This window comes from Rhinolophus sinicus, linkage group LG01 (genome assembly GCF_036562045.2).
Source record: "Rhinolophus sinicus isolate RSC01 linkage group LG01, ASM3656204v1, whole genome shotgun sequence".
NCBI classification, from domain to species: Eukaryota; Metazoa; Chordata; class Mammalia; order Chiroptera; family Rhinolophidae; genus Rhinolophus; species Rhinolophus sinicus.
Window position 1 is genome coordinate 146,439,858 of NC_133751.1, and position 25,132 is coordinate 146,464,989.

Sequence of the window (25,132 nt, forward strand, 5' to 3'; positions counted from 1 at the left end):
TAGGAGCAGGGCTGCCCAGAGAAAGGGGAAAAGCATGCACAAAGGTGCTTCCACACTGCCGTTGTGTTGGAGCACCGAGTGGCTCGCAGGTGTCTAGGATGTGTTCTGAAAGGACCTAGTGGCTTATGATGCTGGAAAGGTAAAGTTGGCGTTTGATTGTGGGGCACTGGGAACCAGGGTGATGATAAGCTTCACTGTACTTATGTCTGTAAAGGAAACCTATTGGAAGTTGTGGAGGTTGGTAGCAGTTAACCTGATAGTGCACTGTGTAGATGAGAATGAAGAGAGGCCACACAGCAAGAGAGGAATGTATTAGGAAACCTTAAGGGTTATGCGTCAGGTGGGTTTCTTCAGTCAGTGAGCTCTGGTTAGAATAACAGTTATCTGTCATTGCCCTACTTGCATCTCATGTTGGATTCTCATGTAGTCTCGATGCTCCCAATTAAATGCTAACACTTCCTTACAGCTCTTCCCAAGTTTCTTCAGGAAAATCATCTCTCTTCATCTTGTGACTGTTCCTCTGTACCTGTATTAGCTCTCTTATGAGGTGATAAGGCCCAGCCCACCTCACAGCCCTGGCACAGTGCCTGGTGCTCAGCAGGCAGGCACCCAGCCAAATGTTCATTGAATGAACAATGAACCTTAATGAAGCCCAGTGTGTTTTGAGCTTCCCAAGTAGGCATGTGTAACCTACCTACCTGGCATCTTTGGGGTTCTGTCTACCCTTTCTCAGCTGCTCTCTGCAAACCTATGTGTGCTTTTCAGTGGACCTCAGAAAACTATGACATAGTTACTCTGCTCTGTGAACCCGTTAGAAAGCAGTGTTAGTAAAGAGAGCACAGGTTTTTGTTGTCACTTGAGACATCCCCCTATACCTTCTAGTCCCCACCTGTTATCAGTCTCAGAACCAGAATCTAAAGATACAGAAAAACAGAAATTAGTTCTCAGACCCAAGACCTCTTTCTTGGTAGCCATTTCTGATTTGCTCAGAGGAAATTAAAAGTCGCATTGATGCTTATAGTCACGTGGCTTCCTAGTTCATTCTTACATGAAGTGAGTTCAGCCAGCAAAATGGAGCATTTAGTAACTAATTATCTTTCATTTCGTTTGGTTTAGATTCTGTTGGTAAGGTGATCTGTAAGATTTCCTTACTTTTTCTAATCCAAGGATGACATTAATAACTCAAAAGGAAATACAATTACATTTTCATTGACTTTTTCAGTTGTGCAAAGTTTGCCATTATTGGCCTCACCCTGTGAGTAAGAAGGCGGGCAGTGGCATGAGGTCCTATTTAATAAATGACTCATAACTCTCATGTTGTGCTAGATAATGTACTATGAATCTCTCTCTCAGATGAATGGCTCTAAAACCGAGCAATTCAGTTCCCTCACATTCACAGTACCAAAGATGAGTTTTTAACCCATGCCGTGAGATGTGCCCATTTTGTAGGTAGAGAAACTGAGTTCTGCATGTTGTTATTTAGGAAGTGTCCTAAAAAATGAACCTCACAGTTACCAACAGCAGTTCACTTGTAATATGAGTTGTTGAGAACTTTAAAAAAAAATCTTAATGATTAAAATGATTGCTTGGTTTTCTATTGGTGACTCTTTAGAAGTATAACCTTCTAAATAAGGTTATAAAAATCCCATTTCTGATAGGATTTTTCATTTGTTTTATTTACTGCAAAACATTAATAATACAAGCAATATCAGTCTGTAATGATCCTTGATCTGGAATTGATGGAGCCTGTATCCAAAGATGATATATCAAAAATTTCCACTGCAACACTGAAAAGCCCTGAAGTCGAGCCATTAGTTAATAGAGAAGTTACACTTTCTATCTTGATACCAAGTCCACTGTAGTTACTTGTACATTTAATAATTATCGATGTATTTAATATTTCACCTCAATTAAACAGGGTTATGGGATCAGTTAATAGAGAGGATACTGGTTTTCTGCATTTGTTTTAAGTGCACTATAGTTATCTGTGTATTTAATACTTCATTGAAGGTAGACTGTAGAATCAGTTTATTGAAGAGTTGCAGCTTTTCTATATGTGTACTGGTACACTATAGTTATTTATGTATTTAATATTCCACCTCATTCTAAAAGTACTTGAAACATCTTTAAAAAAACACAAACACCAAAAATGTAGTGAAGAAATTAGGACAAAGGGAAGATAAAGATTAGAAAAGTAAGTTGAAGCCAAGGTTAGAATAGTGTACAAAACGTACGTTGTTAGCATTCCATGCATGTGCTAAAAGTAGGGAGCCACTTCGGTTCTGAGTGTCACAGTAGCCGTGCTAAAGACAGAAGCACTAATGCACTACATGATTCAAAGTATGTAGAAGATAAAAACAAACTGGGTTATTCAGGAGGATTTACCATTCCAGGGTCTGAGACTTGAGTGGTTTCTCTCGTGCGTCGTCATTGAGAGACCGCTGTATTCGTATGATGAGGCAAGCTGTAGCCGCAGTACTCTGTCTCTAAGTTACAAAATCAGACTCATAGGGCTCTTTCTTTCATTGCCGAATGGAATGTAATTGGATGGAATAGCACCTTAGCTAAAAGTAATTCTCCAGGAGGCCAGTTCTGACACTCCAGTATGACTAAAGGATGATATTTAGCATATGTAGATGAATAGGTCAATTTCAGGTCCTCCAAGCAGGCAGTGTGCGCTGATGACATTTATTCCTAGCCTTTCAGAGTCATGGGTGGCAATGGGCGCTCAGAGGTGAGGTCGCTGTGCAAGTGCACGGTGGGCGGGCCTTAGCAACGGAACTGGCCTTCAGGGTATGTACTGCTCGTCTCAGGAGAATCTCATAGCACAGGTACCTCGAAAGGAAATAATACACTTTAAACCTCCTCCATCGGCGAAGCAACAACACTCATCCAAATTTTGATGAATATGGGATTTATTCTGTTTCACCTTGCGTTACCATCAATGGGGTATTGTTCTCACACTAGTCTAGTTTAGCTTTCACTGGATGGGGTGACAGTAAATGGGCCCAGTACCCTACAGTGAGGGCCCACCTTCTCACCCTGGGGACTTCCCCTGCCCACCTTCACTCCCAAGGGCATGGAAGGGGCAGAGGTGGCCAAAGCAGTGTTCTTACTCTGTTTTTCACTGACTTGAGTTAAATAATGCTCATCTTAGACACAAATTTATAAAGTTGAAGGGAATATAAAGAGAGAAATCCATAACTATCATTCAGAGATGACTTTTATTTTTAAACCAGGTTTATTGAAGTGTAAGTCACTTACTGCAAAATTATCTCTTTGTAGTGCATGGTTTTATGATTTTCGACAACTTTGGCCTATAGTTATATGACTACTGCCACAGTCAACGTATAGAACATTTCTGTTAACCTGAAAAAAGATACAACCACTTTAAAAAGTTTGCTACATTTCATTCTCTTCATTTTTAAAAAAATATAAGTTGAGGGAATTACTTCTGGCTAATTTTTTATCTTATTCCTGAAGTCCCACTTTGCTATGCCAGGCCTAATTTTTTTTTGTTTTCTTTTTTTAACTTTATTGGGGAATACTGGGGAACAGTGTGTTTCTCCAGGGCCCATCAGCTCTAAGTCATTGTCCTTCAATCTAGTTGTGGAGGGCGCAGCTTAGCTCCAAGTCTAGTTGCCGTTTTCAATCTTTAGTTGCAGGGGGCACAGCCCACCATCCCATGTGGGAATTGAAATGGCAACCTTGTTGTTGAGAGCTCGCGCTCTAACCAACTGAGCCATCTGGCTGCCCCTCCAGAAGCTCAGCGGCAGCTCGTTGTCTTCAATCTAGTTGTGGAGGGCGCAGCTCACTGGCCCATGTGGGAATCGAACTGGCAACCCTGTTGTTCAGAGCTCGTGCTCTAACCAGCTGAGCCATCTGGCCACCCGAGTCCTGACTTTTAATGGCTCCCATCTGCCTGACAAATTCCCAAGGGGACACAAAGTGTGGGGCTGGACCAGCAGCCTATGGATGCTAATTTAGCAATGGTTAGAGATCACTACAGCCATCCAGTGGCAAGCTGTACTCTGTGGGTGGAAAACTTGGCCAGGGGAAGTCCGACTACAAGTTGAATTTAACCTTCAGTATACAAAGTATGGCATGTGTTGCATGTTTCATGCAAGCAGAGAAATTGCATTGGTGGTTCAGCTTGTTGGATAACAAAACTATGAAAGGAGAATAAAATTTAGTTCAAACTGAAGAGTCAGTAATGAAAATATGATCATCTTAGAATTCAAGGAACTATCTCTGAGATTTTATTGTACAGAATTTCAAAACTGTGATTGCAGACTTGGGATCTTACTATTGACCAACAACTGAGAAACTTTGCTTTCTATTACTTCTAAGTAAGTTGTGGGTGGTGAGAAAGAAAGTTTATTTCTTTGGGGCACATAAATTGGTTCCACATATGCTATCTTGTAAATCATAGCTTGACTGCTCATTAAAATGAAGCACTAACTTTTTATCTGAAGTCAAAAAAAGATACTTACAAAGTGGACCTTTAATAATTACAAAAATTATTAAATGTTAATGGTAGCTGTAGAATTAAAGCAGTTTTAAGTTTTTATTTTTTGTTTTTGGTACATTATTTAAAATTATGTTACCCCATTTGGAAGCATTTGTTCCCTACACGTGGTCCTACCTTTAACCGGCTGCTGCTGGTGTTAGAAAGTTACTCTAGACCCTGAGAAAAATGCTGTTTATATCAACTGAATGAGGGGGAACATGGTTGGCAATATTGAAATTAAATAACTTCACTCTCTTCCTAAGATTATCTCTCTTGGCTTTCAGGTAGTTAAAGCCCTGCTGAAATAAAATTCTTTATGATTTCAAAAAGGTCACACAATCTTGACAAATAGTCTTCTTATTGCCACTTAAGAAAAAAACTGTTATTTTTTAATAAAAAGTTTTATTTTCCACTGCCATTCAGATATTTTTTATAGGGTCATCTCCTGGTGCCCATCAGACTTCCATTGATTCTAATAAAAATTCTAAAAATGCTTAAACTCTGACAGTGGCAGAAAAGGCTTTTTCATGGTTCAGGTCTTTTCTTCAAGTATTTTTAAGTCATTGTGAAATAAAACTTCTCAGTAATACATGCTTTAAAAATGAAGAGTCTTTAAAAAGATTGACTGTTTGTGCCTTGACAGTTTATTACTTATTTAATGTACTTCAGGAAGATGCTTGATGAAGTTCTGTCGCCATGAACGTTAGTGCTGTCACCATCCCCAACCTGAGGTTTTTAAATAATGGTTTTATTGAGATAGATGTCACATACCATAAAATTCAGACTTTGAAAGTGTACAATTCAGTATTTTTAGTATATTCACAGAGTTGTACATCCATCACCATTATTTAATTTCAGAACATTTTCATCACCCCAAAAAGGAAAACCTACCCATTAGTACTCCTTCCCCATTCTTCCCAGCCACAGCCCCTGGGAACCACTATTCTACTTTCTGCATCTATGGATTTGCCTGTTCTGGGCGTTTCTTATATACGATGTCATGCAGTAGTATGGCCTTTTCTGACTGGCTTCTTTCCCTTAGCATGTATGATGTTTTCAAGTTTCATCCATGTTGCAGCATGTATCAGTACTTCATCGCTTTTTATTTCCAAATAATATTCCATTATATGTATATATCACTTTTTATTTATTTATTCATCAGCTAATAGATATTTGGGTTGTTTCCACTTTTTGACTATTGTGGATAATGCTGCTATGTCTCAGGTTTTAAGAGGGGAAAATCCCAAGGGTTTTGTTCTGAGAATTCTTAGTTTGGGGGTCAGCGAGTGGGAGAGAGTCCCCTTAGCTTACCACCCATCCTCCTAGTCCCTCACAAGGGCTTGCCTTCTTTCTCCTTTGCTTTCTGTTACAGTAAATCCTTGCATATTGCTGAGCTAGTTGTCCTCGTTCAGTTAATTATTTGGGAGTCCTGTAATATTCATCAGAATATGATTCACCAAATTTCCTTTCTTAGTGCTGTATTTGGTCACTAGTGACTCTCTTAATGGTCAAACAAATAAAATCTCTCTGATTTCATTTCTAATTCAGACTAAATGAAGAATAAACTATTTGATATTTGAATGTGATTATCGGAAACCCTCTTGGGGTTCTCTGCAGTGAATATTTATTAAATGGTTGCTCTTGTGAGCGAACTTAGTAACACTGAATTTTTATGATGCAACTACTGTTGTAAACACAGTAAAGAGTACCACATCTGAAAGATCCAAATGAGTCTGCGGCTGACCTGCAGTTCTACAGAAGTCATTTTTCTGTAGCGTTTTGCTCAAGCACAGTTCTTCCAGAAGGCGTTTAATTATTACTTCTCATTGCCATTCCTGTCACAAGCCAGTTTCATCTGGGACACACAATTCCAAGTGGCAACTCTCTCTACCCATCTGAATTCAACTTGTGTAAACTAAGTCTTCTTTAAGGCACGTGAACCTAAGGTAAATCAACTAGTATTCTATTAAGCTAACCTATTTCAACCTACGAATATGACCATGTAGAATTTGGATTTTTAAGCCAAGTAGTTTTCATAAGTAATAGAATCATTTACGAACCTAGAACATTATACAACAAAATGTTTTTAATCGTAATAAATACTTAAAAATGAATTACCTATTTCTTAGACTGAGCATTTTAAAATGTTAGAGTGGGTGATATGGTTAGACGGAGCCACAAAAAGAGATCAAGTTTATAGTTAGTATCAAAGTTTTCAGATTATTTTAAGACTATTTTAATACATTGCTTAAATATGGAGGCAGCCCAGCTGTATTAATTTTCCTAATTAATGAAGAGGAAAATACTTGTTAAAATCAGAGGCCCATGCATCTAAAATATATGTACCATGACATTATTTAATTATCTTTTAAAGAGCCATTTTAATTAAAATAACATTATTTCATTTTCTGTAATTTTTCATAGTTCACATTTTCTAATTACTGTTGTTCAAATATGTAACAGTGATGAATTATTGAATCAATACAAGAATTATATTAGCCCCCACTCAGTCATTAGATTTTTTAATCATATATATATATATATATAGACAAATTATAAAGTAATTTAAATAGGCCATATAGTATATTTCAAGTTGCTTCCTGAAAAAATTTACTTTTACTACTTTGTAGGAATTAATAATTATTTTAATCATATATTTTCTTATTACTGTCATCTTGGGTTTTATCTGTATTTTTTAATCTTTCTTTTGAGAAATATTTAAAATGTTAAGTACAGAGAATAATGTAACAAAAATTAAGTATTCACAGAATTGAAAGTTATTGATAATTCCTCATTGACTTCTTTTTTATTAAAAAATATATATTAAAATAAAATTCAAGCCCCCTTTGTCCCATTCTCCCTTCCCAATAGCTAACCACCTAGTGTATAGTCTTTCAGTTTACTTTGTGTAGTTTTGTATTGTACATCCATCCTATACATCCTTGGCCAATATTTTGTGTTGCTTTTTTAACCTACACAAGTGTTAGAGTCTATGTATCGTTGTGTGCCTTGATTTTTCTACTCAGCGTTTGAGATCTCTCCTTATTGATATGTGTATATCTGGCTTATTTTTTTAACTGCTGCTATATATTTCATAGAATATTAAACTGTTTCACCATTTCTGTTGAAAAACATTTAGGTTCCACTTTTTAATATTATAAATAATACAATAATGAACATTTTCCGACATACCTTCTGGTTTACGTATGTAATATTCTGGAAAATATATCATTTGAAGTGGCATATTTGGGTCATAATGAATGCACACTTCCAATTTTTCTAGAACTTGCTTAAGTGCTTTCTGAAGTAGCTCAATAATTGTACCCTCTCAGGTGTCTCAGTTTTTGGGTTTTTTTCTTTTTGGCCAACATTTAATATTATACAGGATCTTTAAATTTTACCAATCTGATGTTATCTCATTTTCCTTCGCATTTTTTGGTAACTAGCGGGGTTTAGTAGCTTCTCATATCCTTATGATCCCTTTGAGTTTCCTCTTCTATTCGTATTGTTTGCCCATTTTTCTAGTGAGTAATTTGGCTTATTCTTTTTGGTTCTATCATTAGTTTTTTGAGCTGAAATAGCATTGAGATGTATATCTTAAAATAGTACAGCACATCTTCGTACATCACACCACAAAGTGTATCATATTAATCCATTTTTAGGATACAAATCTTTTAGTATTATGACAAGTATGTAGAAGAAACAGCCTTTTATATGTTATCATAATAGAAACTAAATTATCCAAATCTGCATCATAGGGTAAGTGAAATCCCAAACAGATGATAGTAACATTACTTTCTATTTTCACATTTCCTTTAGTGTCCCCCCCTTTTTTCCCTTGCAAATGTTCATGTCTTCTCTAAATTCACTCAATAAATATTTATACTTTGCTTTATTGTTGTGATACAAAGATACAAAAGCCTGAAATTTCCAATGTTGCAGGAGGTATCATTATGCATAACTAGCAAAATGACAAAGCACCTTAGTAGCTGCTTAAATATATGTCTACATTTTATTATTTTTAATTTTGTCAAAAATGCTGTTTTGGTCAGATTACATTGTCTGTCCAGACTATCCCAGGAAGCCTTATCTTGATATCTTTGTTTCTCATATCTTTTGGTGAAATACTTCTTTGGTAAGTATATCGTAGGTAGAACCATAGCCACTGAGCACCTATTGCATAATAGCACCTGTGCTAATAGATGTTTTGTATCCTTGTGTTTAAAAAGGTGTTCGTTTTGGTGGTGTTTTTGTGTCTTAAGTTTGCTTTGGTTTTAATTGCTGCAGACCTGAATTTAATATTAGGATGATATTTTTCCCTAAAGATAGTGTTGTTCTATTGGTTTTCCACTGGAGTATCAATAAACGGTTTCAGAAAACTTCAGCACCTCACTTCACTCCATTCTACCACTCCAAATAGACACAGTTGGTATAAAACCGTGCTCACTATACAAAGATTGTAAAGCCACTAGCCCTTTGCCCCATATCCGTTACCACTATGTGTCTTGCCTTTATGGAAACTCTGGAGTGACTATCATTTCTGTTCTAGTTTATCACAAACATGTTACAATAAATCATTAGATATTAATTCAAAGATTCTGGAAAACAATCTTGAAAACTGTATTGTCACTAATGTACTTTCTCCAGTTCATTATTTTAGGAGGCAAAGTTTACTATTTCTTCATCTAATCACTGTGATTTCCATGTGAAATAAAGGAATGTTGATGCTGAGTTTACATTCTCACCATTTGGCAGGTTAAGGACAAAGTGGAAAGACTGATATATTGTGATGAGCTGTTTCCTTAACCCTTCAGAGAACTATTACCTTGTACAGTTCTAAGCCAGTGATGTATGGAAAAGGAAATTGGAAATGCGATTGTCTGCCTAAAAATGAGAGCCATCTATTAGTGCATTTTCAGTAGTCAGCTTGCTGTAAAAATGAACATGGCATGTCTGCCAAGGGGGAAAAAAAACAACTGACAAGTTTGCCAGACTTTGTAGTGACTGAATTGTTATTATAGCTATCCTCCCTGAGGCTTCGCAATCTATTTAATAACAAATCAATCTAATCTGTTTCTTGCATAGATTTTTCTACTCTGCTGTTTTGTTACTCCACAATTAAGTAGTGGGAAAAAATGCTCTAAAACTGAAGAGGGGGATAAGCCTGTAGGCTACAGATTTTCACAGCTAAAAAAAATCTTATATTAAACAATTACACATTTTAACCACTGTCAAGCAGTTTAGATAACAGCATTTGGTTTGCATTAATGGACTGTTTATAATCCAAGAAGAAATGTCTTTAGAGAATATGTGTGTGTTTATTTTTCCGAGCCTTTTGTTTATTGGAAAAGAACAATTAAAAGCCAATTATTTGAGGAGCCTGTGATGTGTAGTCTCTGCATCAGAACAAGCCAATTAAAGGCTGATCTACCTCCCCCCACCCTTTAGTTACATTATCAATAATGGGGCTATTTGAGCCACAGAGAAAATTCAAATATTACCAACCATAATATAAGAACTGGTTCTTAGGAAGTTCAAGATACAGATCTATATCTATTTTATGAGCAGCATTAGCAAAATACTTCTCAGTAAAGACTTATTTGTAAATAGTAAATGGGACAGTTTTTTATTGTATTCCTTATAAACATAAATACAAAGGTTGAAATGATATTATTGACTAGAGTATAAGTCTAGAAGTTAAAATCTTGGATGAATTTTACAACCACTAACAAAATAATGTATCTAGATCAATGTTCACCGACAGCTGCTAACATCATTCGTTGTATAGATGCTGGGAAACTTTACAGTGGATAGAGCAGGCTGACAGCACCTGAACCCACTGGTCCACCTTATGTTAATATCACAGAACAGGAGATTGCTAGAAATGATGGCCTCCCGATGTGATGCAATGGGCAGTACATAACATCGTCTACGATGCACTCTTACCCCCAAAGTGCTTAACCATCTAGGTGTAAATAACAATTCATAGGAGACAGAAGAACCTGTTAAATGACACTGTGCTGATACATTACTTATATCCATCTGTCCGGAATTCTGCAGGGCAAATGAAATAATTTCCAACAGGAAAAAGAGTGTGAGAAAGAGGGAGATGAAACTATACATTAAAAGAAAGTTTTAGAGATATTGCAACAAGTATATGTGGAATGTTGTTTGGTCTTGATTCAAAGAAACCAACTGTTTTTAAAACTGAATTAGGGAATTTGAATACTGACTAGATATTTTTGATATTAAGAATTTTACTGTTAAGTTTTTTAGGTGTGATAAGTTATTGTGCTAATGGTCTTTTCAAAGTATCTATTCAGAGATACATCTAAAATTATTATCAAGTGATATGATGTCTGAGATTTGCTTCATCATATCTAGTAATGCAAAGAAAATAGTGGGTGGAGGTATAGATGAGATATATGTGACCACACGTTCACTTTTTTTGTTGAAGCTGTTTAATGAATACAAAGGGAATTGGTTATACTATTTTCATACACACACAGACACATGTGTGTCTGTCTGCACCTTTAAATGTTGCATAAACAAATGTATTTTAAATGTTAACTGATTTGGCTCTTAATTTTCTGTCTGAAGTTATGGTTAAAATTTGTTTCATTTTTATAAAATTTGGATGGTTATATTTCTTAAAGTGTAAGTGATGTGTGTTCTTTCCAATAGCTTAAGTAAAACTTTATTTAAATTGAATAGATTATGCTCCATGTTTCCCATAATACCTTCTACATCAATAATGTTGGCTCATTATGGCAATGAATGGGAGAGAGAGCAAGGGAGGAAAGGAAGATAACACCCGTCAGTCACTTCTTTTGTCATGCTGCAAACCATTGTTCCTCTTTTCATTCATATTTCTCAAAAGAAGAATGCTGGCCATTATATTTAGAAATTTAAGACATTGCTGTCCAACCACTTGCCTTGTCTGTTTGCCATGGAGGGTGCCTGTTCAACCACTGAGCAGTGTTTGTGGACCACCCACTATATGTCAAGAACGCGGTTTTACGAGATTTTACCCTGTTCCTCCATTATCATTATTGTCATTCTTTCTCGTTTATTGTAACAGGCTTTTTTCTGTTTCATTCCCCTATTCAGTAGTTTGGAAAACTTGCACATTTATGCTTCGGGGCTAAATAGAGAAAAGAAGGAAACAAAGGAGGTCAGGAGATGTGGGGCATATTAAGGATTCAGGAGAGATTGAAAGCATGCTAGAACCACTTTCCTAGGTTCCCTACGTCTTACTACATGGAAATGTAGCAGCATATGCCATGCCTGCTGTTGACTGTCTCCTTATGTGTCCGTTCTTTTTCCAGGACAGTTATTGATGATCCTAGGTCTGTACTCTATCCCACATGTGAATTCATTCCTCCTTCAGCACTAAAACAGCCACTTATGATGCTTGTCCATGAATCAAGAGCTGAAAATGCTGTTACACTGTGAGAAAGATAATATTCTTCAAAAAGTAAAGAAATGTATTATGTTTTCTGTTTACATTCATAATGAGAATAAAATTCTTCTCAGAAATGAAAGAAACTATAAAAATTAAAAATCAATTCTTATTTTTAAGAATAATCGTTGGCCAGAAAGTGAATATCATTATTAGACACACACCAGATTTGACAGCGCCTTTACCTGAGTATCAAAGAATTGTATGTGAATAAATCATTTGCTTTTGAATATCTAAATAGGATAAAAAATCAGTTCATGTTTAATTGAAAATTTAGACTTATGGTATCTTAAAACTTCTTTTAAGTAAATTCTTACATAGGCTTTCCAAAACATTTTAAATTCTAAGTAATGTACAAAATGAAATTGTGAGCATCATAAAGCTATTTATAATGGCAAATTTTTAGGGTTTTGGATGCCAGCCAGTACATCTCTTACTATAAATCTCTACAGCTTAGTTCTGTGCTCAGGCTCTTGTAGAGTAAGTAGAAAAACAGGACCCTTGCCCTCCTCCTTACCAGTGCCAGGTTTATTTTAAAATACAAGATTTAAATTGTTTTGTACATTTTTAAAAGTATATTTGTGTTGCTCTTTATTTTTTAAGTTGAATGAAAATGTTCTTACTGTCATCACCTTTGGAGGGTTTGGCAGAATAGAAATGAGGGAAACAATAGCATTTTTTAGACCATGGACACAAATAATATTCGCAGTAGGCCATCTATTCCGGGCTGACCTTTTGCCTAAATAGCATCCTGAGTTATGGCAGAATATTTAGGAAAGAGAGAGTCTGATGTTGTGTTTTGCCCTTTTGCTATTTTCATCTCAGTTGCTTTCACTCTTTCAAATGTCAACTGAGATGTTAGAAAACTCTTCCATTCTGATTTCTACTTTTACTGGTTGGAAAACCTGTTGTGGGATGGGCTTCTCCAAACAGAAGGCGTGCTTCCTGTATAATTTATGGGGATTCCAGAGGGAACTGTTTGTCTCATTTTTGTCTAGTACTGCATCCTTTTTGATCTTCCCCTTCCCATATGGTCTTCTGGATCTTTTATTCATAGATTCAAAGCACTAACACAAAATGCTTTTGTCAAAGACTATTTAACATCTTCTAAAATGTGTTCACCTCCAGTACCTATGAAAGTTACTTGAAAGGGTTGTTGTGGTATTTCCTGTTCCTTTAATGTTTTTGCTGTGCATCAAATACATAATTTTCTCTTTAGGAGACTGCTTGTGATATTATTTATTTATATCTTACCTTTTCCTGGAATTCATTTTAGACAGCTGTTATAAGGGTCCCAAAATATGGTAGAGTAGCATGAGGGAAAAGTGATGAAGAATAGAGAAAACAAGGGTGAGAACAAAGAGCAGGTTATGTCCACAAATGTTCAGCACAGTGGCTGGATATATATTGAACTCTACACTTGCAGCTGATGGAAACCAAGACTGCACTTTTGTACCAAACTTTGGTGTACCTCTTGCTTATGATCTTGTAAAGACTAAAATTATAAAAGCGCATTTTGAGGGCATGGCCAGTTTTTTCAGTTAAGTGTCATTGAGAGGGAATATATGGGTCAAACTGTAAGCCTTTGACCTTTCCTGTGTCCATGCAGTATTAGGCCCGCCTTCCTGCAGCCATCTTGTTTCCTCCTCCTCTTGGTCACAAAGGTGGTTGGGTTTAGAGTGTGGCACAAATCCATTAACACTAGTAGAAGGGAACTGAAGGCTTATGTTTTGTTGTTGGTAGGTCAGGCGCAGCGGCATCCTACATGAAGGACATCTTTTTAAATTCAAGTATCTTTTCTTTCCTCTAGGTTCACTATCACCCTCAGATCATATAAGTAGTTATGAAAAGAAATCCTTTATGCTGTCCATTTGTTGTGCTTTACTTAGTTCAAATTTCAGAGCAATTTAAAACCATAACACGTAAAAATAATAAACTCCCGTTATGAGCATATTGTCATGGTTTCACTTTTCCTGACTGCTGAGATCAAGTGGTTATCTGTTAGAAATAAGGAAATCAATTTCCATCCAATATACAATTGTCCAGGGTCTGATTCCATGATAAAGAGAATCCAGAGAGGATCCTCATTCCTGAAAAATCGTGAATTAGAAGGAAGAGCTTTTGTTTTTGTTGAGATTGATTGTGAATGGAAAATACGTAAATTTGGAAGAAGCTCTCAAAAATGCAGTTAAATACCAAGATGGATTTCTTTCTGAGTGTTGCTAAGATATCCTTATTGTGTGTAGACTAGTGATTTTTAAAAGTAGGATCATCAGAGCCCCTTAGGGATGATAATGTGGGAAGAGACAGATGTTTGCCTTCCAACTCCCCTTCTCTGCTTCAGCCAGACAAAACCGTTCAACCTTGTTATCTGTTCCTCATATTGACCTTCCTGTCTTTGACTTTCCTGAATAGGCTAGTTGAAGAAAGAAGAACTTTCCACATCTGTCTTGGAAAGAATAATCGTGATATATTGTTTAATTTTGTCTAACTGCTCTAGTTGTTCTGATGCTCAGAGATTAAGTCTCTTTTTAATGTAAAGGATTTATTTCCTAGTCAATTCTTATCTAATTAAAAGTGAGAAATGAAGTCCCTTTTTCCCAAACAGGGAAAACAAAACTAGTTATAACCTAACAGTTGGTTACATACCTATTGGTTGGTGGTATAGATTCTTGCAACATCAGAAGATGGTTTATAACGTTAGAGAGCCCTCAATTCCATCTCAGTCTTCTAGACCCCACTTCTCACTGTGCTGATTGTGAGTATAAAGTAAGCTGAAGGACGTTCTTGTTGAGGATCAAGGTGAGGAGATATTTAACCTGCTTACATGATGAATGCTTGTAAGACCTGGGACTTCCATAGGCATTATTTTTAAAAAGCATTCTCAAGCATAAACTCAAGAGCACCCAAGAAAGAGCACAGAATGAGCTTTACGTAGCTAAGAATCATGAGAAACTAATGGAATATTTTATAAATGCATTAAGAGAAACTGAGTGAAGTTCTAAATGTACTAATTAAAAGGGAAGACAAAACAATACAGAATAGAAATGACTTAAAGTATGTTATGTTATCTCCACATCAGATTGAAGATTTGATGTAATTATAATTAATGAAGATATAGAAATGTAAGTGTTCAGTAGAAGGGATTGCTCACATGAGAGAGTTCTGTTTAAAATTTTATCCTGTAACACTCCAAGTAGAAACTGAAACGTGAGAATCATTAGTTCTTTTGCCAGGTTCCTGGGAGAGAAAATCCTAGGTGCAAAATAAGATATATGGAGGGACCTGGGAATTTTGCAACCCACATCAAAATTTCCTAATGTAGTTCATCACAAAGCACTTTGTAATTTCTAGAGGATAGCAAGGTGTTACATAATTACAGTGTGAATTCATTTCCAAAAAAAAAAAATGAAAACCAAACAAACCTTCCCTTTTTCTTCTTAAACTGAGAAATGGACCTTGGAATCAATTAAAAAGCAGAGTTACAGATATTAGAGCAATGGATTACAAAGGTAATTATAATAAACCAATAGAGAATTGCCAGAAGTTTTCAGAATGCATTTAGAATCCAGAAAATCTACACATTTGCTAATGAAATAATTTCAATTTGTAGAATAATTAAAACCTCCCAGTAACAAATGAAAAAATTGAAAGGTAAATATATATATCTCCAATAGGGTATGTTACCATGAAAAGTCTGAATTTTTAACAAATTCTTGGACTGGGGGCTCATATCCATCAACTTGCTCAGCCTTAGCACCTGTCTCATCCCCAGTAGTAGCTTTTCCAGAACTGATAGATACCTTTACTGTGAAGCTCCATGAGTTTTTCCAGTTCAAATATGGGCTTCTTCAGCATTTTGACTTTTCTAACAAAGATATCATAGAGCAGATAAATAGGTTAGCAAGGCTTTTCTATATATTTTCCAATGCTATCTGGAGTTAATTTATTGAAAGAATTCATTTCTTTCACATTGTTTGTCTGCAGCTCTTGGGTCATGATTTTCCATCTTCTTCTTCCAGATTTTGCAGACCTCTTGAGGCTGAGCATAAGAGGTCTTCCAAATCTGGTTGTTAAGTTTTTCACTAAAACCAAGACAGAATAGACGAAGCAAATAAGCACCAGTAATCTTGACATCAACATGAGTTTCAATCATGGTCTGCCATTTTTTTGACCATGGAGCACATTTTGTCATGGGTAAGGTCCGTGCCATGGAAATTTGTCAGGAGGTTTTTGCTCTTCACATCCTCTGTAGCTAGCTTGAATTTTCTAAATGCAGCTTCATCATTCTGAAATCAGCTACACTCACTTCCAAACACGACCCTTTGAGACCATCATTTGCAATTTTGGTTCCTTGATTTATGACTAGTGTTTACCCGGTATTTCTTACATTGCACGTAGCTGGTGCTTATACATCATACCGATCTTGCTTAGAAAATGGGTCAACAACTTTCTTCTTGGCTCTCTTTTGGCCACCTTTTGTAAGGCGTTTGTTCTTGCTGACCTCTATGGTGCTGCTCATTGAGCCAAAAGGGTTGAAAGATAATTTTTGAAATGAGCAAACCACAAGTTGAAAATAAGACACTAATGAATTTGTAGAGAAAGAGAGAAATGCAGTTTGGAATTTATTTGAGCTGCTAAGATTGCACCTATAAACGTATGATAGTTCTTGAATTCAAGAGTTAACACATGCAGAAGAAATACAGAACTTTTGTGTGGAACTCAGAATTTACAGTCAGCTCAAAATAGTAAAACTAATAAGAACTCAAGGAAAAGGTCAGGCCAGCATTGTACAAATGCATTTATAAAAATTTTATGGTAGGATTAACTAACGTATGATCAGTTAGTATTCATTTATTAATTATCTGTGTTCAGTAAGGGAAGAACACCCAAGAATCACTTTTAAAATATTGTGAAAGAATATGTAACAGAGAAATAAGTAGATCATATAATGCTACGGAATTGGGGTAGTTTAAACAACCATTTGACACAATTGTCTGTCATAATACAAAGGAGGGAAATGTCAGGTTTACTTGTACATGTAGAGTATTAAGTTGGTAATCTCCCAAACAGGCTGATTTCCCAGCCCTTTACAATTTTTGAGCTGTGGGAGTTGAGCTACATACCTTTCTTGCTAGAGTCTTCATGTTCAAATTCCTACCTGGGTAGTACCATTACCAATTTGCCTTCTATTAATAGGTGAGTAAAAAGAGAGCTAGCTCTTGTGTTAAAAATATTTCATATTTTTCATTGTTATAGACATATGAATGCTTATTCGGTCAGTACACGGCTGGTTCCATCAGTCTTCTCTTAGAAGATTTCAGCTTTAAGATTAACTTTTCAAAAGTCTCTTGATACATTCTCGCCTTTGAGGGGCATGTGAACCAGTGGGGAAGTCACATCCGTCCTGTAATAAGTAATTACAAGACAATTGTAAGCTCCCAGAAGGCAAGGACTTCGCCTCTTTTCACTATTCTAACCTAGCCATTAACTATATCTGGCACTCAACAAATATTTGTTGAATGAATACATATAATATGTACAATAAACATCTCTTCTAAGATATAGAAAGAGCCAAAAAGGGGTGGGAATATGACTCCTTTGTAGAATGATCGAAACCGTTTCTAAAATTACATAGGATTAGCCTTAAAAAAGAACAATCCAAGGAGTTAAGATCAACTGTCATTTATTTATCATCCTATTCAATGCTGGGTGGATGCAGATAGAATTAAGACCCAATCTTGGGCGAAGGCCATAGTTAGGTAGTGGGAACAGACAGGTAAACACGTACTGCAATTTGCAACCATAGGAAAAGTCCAAAAATCGAGGTGGATTATTGGGCACATTCTTGACATAAAGGAGGAAGTGATCAACTTTCATTGAGCTGATTCTTGAAAGATGATTGGTGGTCACCAGGGAGAATGTGTAGAGATAATGTAGTCTGGATAGTGGGACATGCCATCCTCTTTCACGAATAAAAATTTCTAGAATAATTCATCCCAGTGATTCCTCTCCACTAGTTCTAGGTGAAATTTAATTTGTTATTGGCTGTGCTTAATTTTTTTAACCTATTAATGAAGGTCCTATATATATGTGTGTGTGTATATATAAAATTTCTTAAAACATTGAATTTTTAAAAAATAAAACAAAGCAGTGAATTTTACAGTTGGACCATGTTCTAATCTCAGGTTAAGACCTGGTTCTGTGTTCAGCAGGGTAATTCTTGAATTCTGTCTCAATTTAGTGTGTCTTGTAGGAGAGTATTTACGTAGCCTGCACAGAGTTGTGATAGAAAGAGCCCCATCTAGACCTAGGAGAAGGCAAGGAATATGACATGGGAAAGTCACCGTGTGGCTTCTTCATCAAATTCTCCACTGCCTGCTTCCCTGTGGTTTACCTGTTGGTGTCCACTAAAGCAGGCTCTTACATCAGACACACTAGCTAGAATCAGGAAGAAATTGGGTATAGACTTAATTAAGTAGACCATTTTTCAAAAATATTCCTGTTATTAAGTGATACAAAGTGAAGGAAGAGTGTTCAATAGCACGGGTATCTAACACATATATTGTTATGTGGTAACCTGCGTATGCCATTCTGGAATTTGTGTAATTCTGAAAGAGTTTCCAGACTCTGTTTCTGCACATTCTGTCCCCAAAATAGCATGGGAAGCGTGAAGCAGAATGGTATGTGAGAGAACTGCAAGTAATTAGAAGTGCTTAGAATGTAGGTTTGTGTGGGAAAGGGCAAACTGGAAGGAACCAGGTGGCGGAGAGCGTCCTGTGCCGTACTGAGATGTTAGAAATTTATCCTCTGGATCTGTTGTGCATTAGCATCAGGAGAACGGTGTCATATTGGAGGGCATGAAAAAAATCACTGTAGCAGCAGCATGGAAGAGAGCGTGAAAAGATGAGAAGTCAAAGCCAGGAAGACAAGTTAGGAGAGAGACTGAAAAAAGTATCCAGCTAAAGACGATGAGAGGATGAAGGCCTGAACTCTGTGGTAGTAGGGATGATTTCAAAAGATAAATGTTCTGAGTGACGGCCGTGTGCCAGATTCTGTCTTAGGTTCTCGAGGTATATGTGCAAACCATTCAGACTTCCCTGCCCTCATAAGGCTTACACACTAGTCAAGGTGGGGACAATAAAATGACTCCATGTTCCTCAATTTGAGTGATGAGGCAGTAATGATTACACAGGAGTTAGTTTGGGGGGAAAGAATTTCAGTGTGTTGAGTATGAACTGTGTTATACCTAGTATGCACTTGGAAATACAGGTCTAGAGTTAGGTAGTGAGGTGTTGGCTTTCTTCAGAGGGCCTGTTTATATTTGTTATCAGTCATAATACTTAGTTTTATAACATCGCTCAGGACTTTTGGTTGCAAGTAGAATTCTGTCTGGCTTGTGTAAGCAGAAAAGAAACTTACTGAAAGTTTTTGAGTGTCAACTTATGGAATCTCTAGGAAGGCCAGAGAGCCAGGTTCTGAATAGGTGTATCCAGGAACAGTGCCCACCACCACTGTGGGGTCCATCTCAGATGCCACCCCCTCACGAGTCTGCTCGTAGACCCCTGGGTCGTTGGCTGCAGAGGGGTCTGAGCAGGTGAGTTTTCTGACTCCTGGGAAAACACCAAAATAAGGAGTCTTTCAAAGATATTGCACAGCCATCAATATCCAACAAAAATGTTTTTTACCTTCAATTTATGTCTGAATAAAAACAACATTAATCTCATAAGTGTGTAGAATTTTATCGTGCTTTACTATTAATACACATTTGCATGTAAGGTGATGAAGGCATGGTTTCTTCCTTAAAACAAAACTAATATTGTTCACATTAAAATGAATTGCCTTGATCTACTAATTTGCTAATGAACTTGCTTTTAATTGTTGTTCACTCACCAGAGAGTCCCAAACTTATGAATGGATTTCATTCGAGAAGGTTGTTGATAATTAAGTTATGGGAAAATATGAATGCATCTCCCCACTGAAACAAAGTTGTTATGGATGATTCAGTTCTTATATTTTAAAATGTGTTTCACATTCCAGTGGAAGCTCTGAGAACACAAACTACTTGGCATCTTCAGTTGAGAAGTGAAAGGAATGGATGGAGTCATTTGTGGGCAGAGTGCCTGTAGACACATTGTAGACATTCAGTAAAAGTTGGGAAAGCGTTTCTAGGAATAGATGGTTAGAAGAAGAGAGGGAGGGAGGGAATGAGCCTGTTTCTAAAACGGAGCTGCCTCTAATTGTTACAATAAAAGCAGGTTACATTCAGTGACCTAACATTTCAAAATAGCACGTATTTATTGTCCAATCCCTGAATTCCAGAGTAGTGAATAATTGAGAATCACTTAAAGTGAATGATTCAAAAGGAAATAGATTGTTCTGAATAGCATAATAACCAGTTACAACAGAACTTTTAGGGTTGGTGTGAAGGTAATTGGGCTGAATATATAATCATCAAAATATACCGTGGAACTTTTTGCTTAGTTTTAATCCTAATATTAATTTATTTTCCTAATGATTTGTATCTTTTACCTAAAATAGAGTAGGGAAAAATAATAGGAACTGAAGCATTCCATTGCCTTCACCTAGGAATGAATGCCTTATTGTATTTTGATGACCAAAGATGTCTTTTCAGCAGAGAAATAGTTTGCCTGTTTGTTACATGATGAGGCTACTGGAATTTCCTAGCTAGAGTGGAGGAGAATAAGTTGACCTACTTTAGAAAAGTAATAACTGATAATTTATATATACTTGATCTTTCAAGACAATGAAGAACTCGTTATTACCTTTTACAATTTGTGTTGTAATAACAATATATTTTAAGCACCTGCTGTGTCAGGCAAAATGCTAGGCACTTGACATAAAGAGATGAGCAAAACAGACACAACCCTTGCCTAGTTTGAGCAATTAACATAAATTAGAGTCCATGGTTTATAATTTCGAGAATAAAGAATCATGTAAAGGTATTTCATTAAAGTTTATGTAAGTTTCAAACTAAGAAGATAGTAGACTTTCATGATATTCCCAAGAAACTTGATGTATTAAACATTTCTGGATGGCAGTTTGGTTTATCATTTATTTTAATATTGACAAAAATATTTTGATAGGAACACAGTTGGATAAATAATATCAACCTCAGTGCTTAAGAAACTAATTTAGATGATAGAAGTGAATTAAAAAACAAGATGCAAGAGAAGTTGAAATTCAGTGTAGGGAACCACGTTTAGAGTCATCAGACTGTGATAAACTACCCTCAGGAGCAAGACAAATGTGCCCTTACTGATATGTGACCAAATTTTCATCCTTTTCCATCCCATCAGCCCATTGTGAAATCAGTCAGGAGTGCGTTAGATAAAGGGACATCAGTGAAGTGCTAAAGATTAGCATTAACTGATTGACTCCATTCTTGGAAGCGTGCCCTCCTGCCTGCAGCTAATTCAAGGTCCTGGAAAGTGAACTGCTGTGCCTCTGATGAAGAAAAAGGCAAACCACACGCAAAATTGAAATTCAGGGAGTTCTTAGTGAATCTAGAGTTTTTAACCAGCAAGCGTTTCATTAACCACTAAATGACGGGAAACATCAAGGGGTTAACAAAAGCTTGAAATCTTAGAACAATAGCACCAAAAGGATTGTCCCTTTGTTCCTTCCAAGTCCTTTATTTTGCAATGTTTCCTTAAACCTAATGTCGCATACCTTTTCCTTAAATTTAATAAACATTCCAAAAATACTTCAATATACATTTTATTCTGATTAAAAAAACAAAACACACAAATGTTTAAAAAGAAAAAAATCTTTTTAATTATACCCCCACAGAAATAACTGCTTAGTACTTTGGTTTTTATTTTTCTAGACTTCTTTGTAGACATACTGTATGTGTGTATGTGTTTAATGCAAAAATGGAATCACAACCTGTTCTACCGTATAGCACTGACTGGAATCAGACCATCCTGGGTTTGAATCCCAACTCTTCCAGTACTGACATGAGACTTTGTCCAATTTCTTTATCTGTATAATAATGTACCTATTTATAAGGTTGAGCAGAATAATGTAAAGGAGATAATATATGTGGAGTACTTAATCAAGCATTTAGTAAATACTTAATAATCCAGTCCCTTGTTCCTACCACACTATCCCCTTTGCACCATACTTTTCTGTTGATTTTTTTTTTGGGGTGAGGAGGGGTTTCAGGAAGGCACAGATATGTTTTTATGTACACAGATATGTTTTTAAATTGGTACTCTCTATAAACCAAGAAAAATGTGTAGCTAAAATTTTCTCCTGGCTTGTAAAACCTTATAGTTTTGACACAAAGTTTCATGATACGATTTAAATTGTATAAGGTAACAATCAAACTGACCCCGTTAACTAGTGTCTATTGTAGGTAGGGCTCCTTTGGAAAATTAGTAAAATGAATGAAATTCTTAACAGACTTCAGTTCTTTTTAATGTATATGTTGTTTTAATGTATATGCAATTTGCATATTATCACAAAAAGCAACATAGTACATCGTATAAGTACCATCAATATCATAAATAGTTGTGCTGTTTTGTCTTATCCTAGGAGAATCTTATGTCACTTTATAATTTGTCTTAATTTCCAAGTAGAAATACAGTTTTGTCCCAAATTAATGTGGAAGGTTAAATAATTAACTTAGAAGAGCAATTGTAAATTTTGTTTGAGGTTTTTATACTTTATATAATTAAATGTGAAAATTAAATGTATATGTGCAAAACAGGTCCACAGTTAAATTTTATGACAAGGAAGTAAATGTTCCTTTTTTTTTTCCCTTCTTTTTCTCTAGCTCAACTGAAAAGTCATTTCCTTGGAGATCAACAGGTATGAGTTTTTATTATATAAAGAAATCTTTCTTATGTTTTACACACACACGCAAAGCAGGGTTCGTAGCCTGCTTTCTGAATTTACTACCTCTTGGGGAAATGAGCCAAGCAAAGCCTTTAATCGTGACAATATTGAGCTATTTTGCTTTGAAGTAGTAGTTCTTGATATGCTTAATTTTTTTTAAATAGTATAGTAGATTTGTATATATCAACTGTAAAGAAGGTTAAAGCATTGGACATCAACATTTTTAATATCAACTCAATACCTAAAAACTTTCTTTTCTTTCATAAGGAAACCCAGGGGATGCCCTCACAGAGGTTATTGTATAATCATTTATATAAATCAAGGTCTTTCCTTTCACACTGTTTCCTATACTCAGAAGATTTCCCTGAAAGGTTCTCTGTTTTTATGTATCCAGATGTAGAATATCTGGTAGCTTCTAATATAGTCTGGAAACTTCTTTATCTTTTCTTCTTATCCTAAATTCACCTCATATAAAGGGTAAAATGCATTAAGGCGAGTATCTGCCACTTTCACAGATATCTGATGTCTTCATACTCAGACTTCACTCATCAAATGTTTATGGAGCAGCCGCATCATAGACCCAGCCCTGTAAATGATGCTGGGCAGACACACACACGCCCTCCTCACTTCCCATGGAGCTTTCAATGCAAAGGACGATGCCAACAACGTGTAAATGCGAGAATACACCTTGATATCTAAATATGTTGGCAGTTTTTAAATGGGGCTTCAATTGAGTAAAACTCAGATCACCAAATGCCTTGTATCTGAGTTTACCTGAATCTGGTACCAGAGTCTTGTATTATTTATAGTGCATGCAAGGCACTCTGCTGTTTTCTAAAGAAGCTATTCCCAAGCACTGTGGTGTTTACTTAAGTCATAGATGAGTCTGAGACCTGTGGAAAGCTCCTTACCAGTGACACGTATAAACTGCAGTTTAATACAAGGAAAGGCATGCCATTAAATAATATGTGGTTAACTGCCAAATAAGTCTTAGGTGGGAAATTGTTATAAATATACAACCTGCTTCTGAGCTAGCTTTGCAGGGAAGGTAGACCTGGAGCCTAGGGCTTGACAGGTAGCAAGGCTGTGGAGAGAACGTTGTCACTGGGCTGCAGAACAGACAACTGAAATGTCACAGGGGAACATTTAAAACTGGTTTGGGGAGATGGGGAGATGTACAAAGGCTACAGCCACATTGGGTCAAATTACAGAGATCTGCAAATATCAGGGACTTTGAACTCTTCCTTCACGCGTTAGGGAGCCACTGAAAGTCCTTTGAGCAAAAAGCCACCCGATTTCAACATTCCTCAGAGGAAATATCAGGGCTGTGAACTGTTAGAAAGTGATTTGAAATTTTTACTTGAAAGAAAAATACTAAGCACATAGCAGTGCGTTTGGTACTTGGCTATGGCAAAAATTTACCATTTGGTATAATATTCTTCTTTAAGTTCATCTTTAGTACTGCATCTTTAATTTATTCCAGAAATATTTCTTGAGAGCCTTTAACAGTTGTCTAGCAAATGATTGTCAGTGTTTAAGACAAATTCCTTGTCCTCTTAAGTGCTTCACATCCAGTAGAGGCATATAACTCTAATACACTTAAAATTTGGAGGGAAATCCTGCAAAGGAAAACTTGTAAGTGTGTATGCACCGTATTTTACCCATATCTCCATTTTTGGACATTCAGATTGTTTCTAATTTTTCATTCTCATAACATTGTGGTAAATATCCCTGTTTAAAATTATATCTGCACCTTTCATTTACCATAAGCCAGTTAGATTTTTAAGAAGAAAATTATTTAAAATATATTAACATTTTTAAAGCTCATGAAATGTGCAGCCAGGTTGCTTTCCTGAAAAGATTGTGTTAGTTTCCCTCCTCCTTTAAAGTACATGAGGTTGATCCTCTCATATTCCGTCATTAGAGTCCTCATTTCTATTTCTAACTGTCTACAAAATATTGAAATATCTTCTATGTCACCCCTTTCTATTGAAGGGTTAGTGTATGATAGGTGAGAGTTCTTTGTAGCCCAAGGATAATAGCTGTATCCTTAAGGACCCTGTTGGGAAAACTGAACCCGTGGCAGGTAGTTCAATATAAGGGATTTGATACAAGAAGTTCGAGTTAAGAAAGTGTGATTTAAGGGGTTTGAGAGAAATAGACAGCGTGATGAAGCACCAAGAGATTAATCCTACGGGCAGCTACTACCATTTCTAGGCTTGCAGGGACAAAAGGCTAGGTGTTTTTGTCACCAAACTGGCCAGTGGTGGGAGGTGGAGCAGGGGCAGTTGTCCAGC

General features: G+C 36.2%; 1 protein-coding gene across 17 annotated transcripts in view; it reads left to right on the forward strand.

Annotated features, from left to right (window-relative positions):
- Positions 1-25,132, forward strand: part of PKP4 (plakophilin 4) — a 228,375-nt gene that overhangs the window by 128,422 nt on the left and 74,821 nt on the right. For 14 of the 17 annotated variants that reach the window (XM_074336670.1, XM_074336698.1, XM_074336705.1 and 11 more), the window contains one exon: positions 22,774-22,808. The exons of the other annotated variants lie outside the window; for them this stretch is intronic. In XM_074336670.1, coding sequence (XP_074192771.1) covers positions 22,774-22,808 — 35 coding nt within the window. The remainder of the gene's footprint in view (positions 1-22,773; positions 22,809-25,132) is intronic. 17 annotated transcript variants of the gene reach the window in all.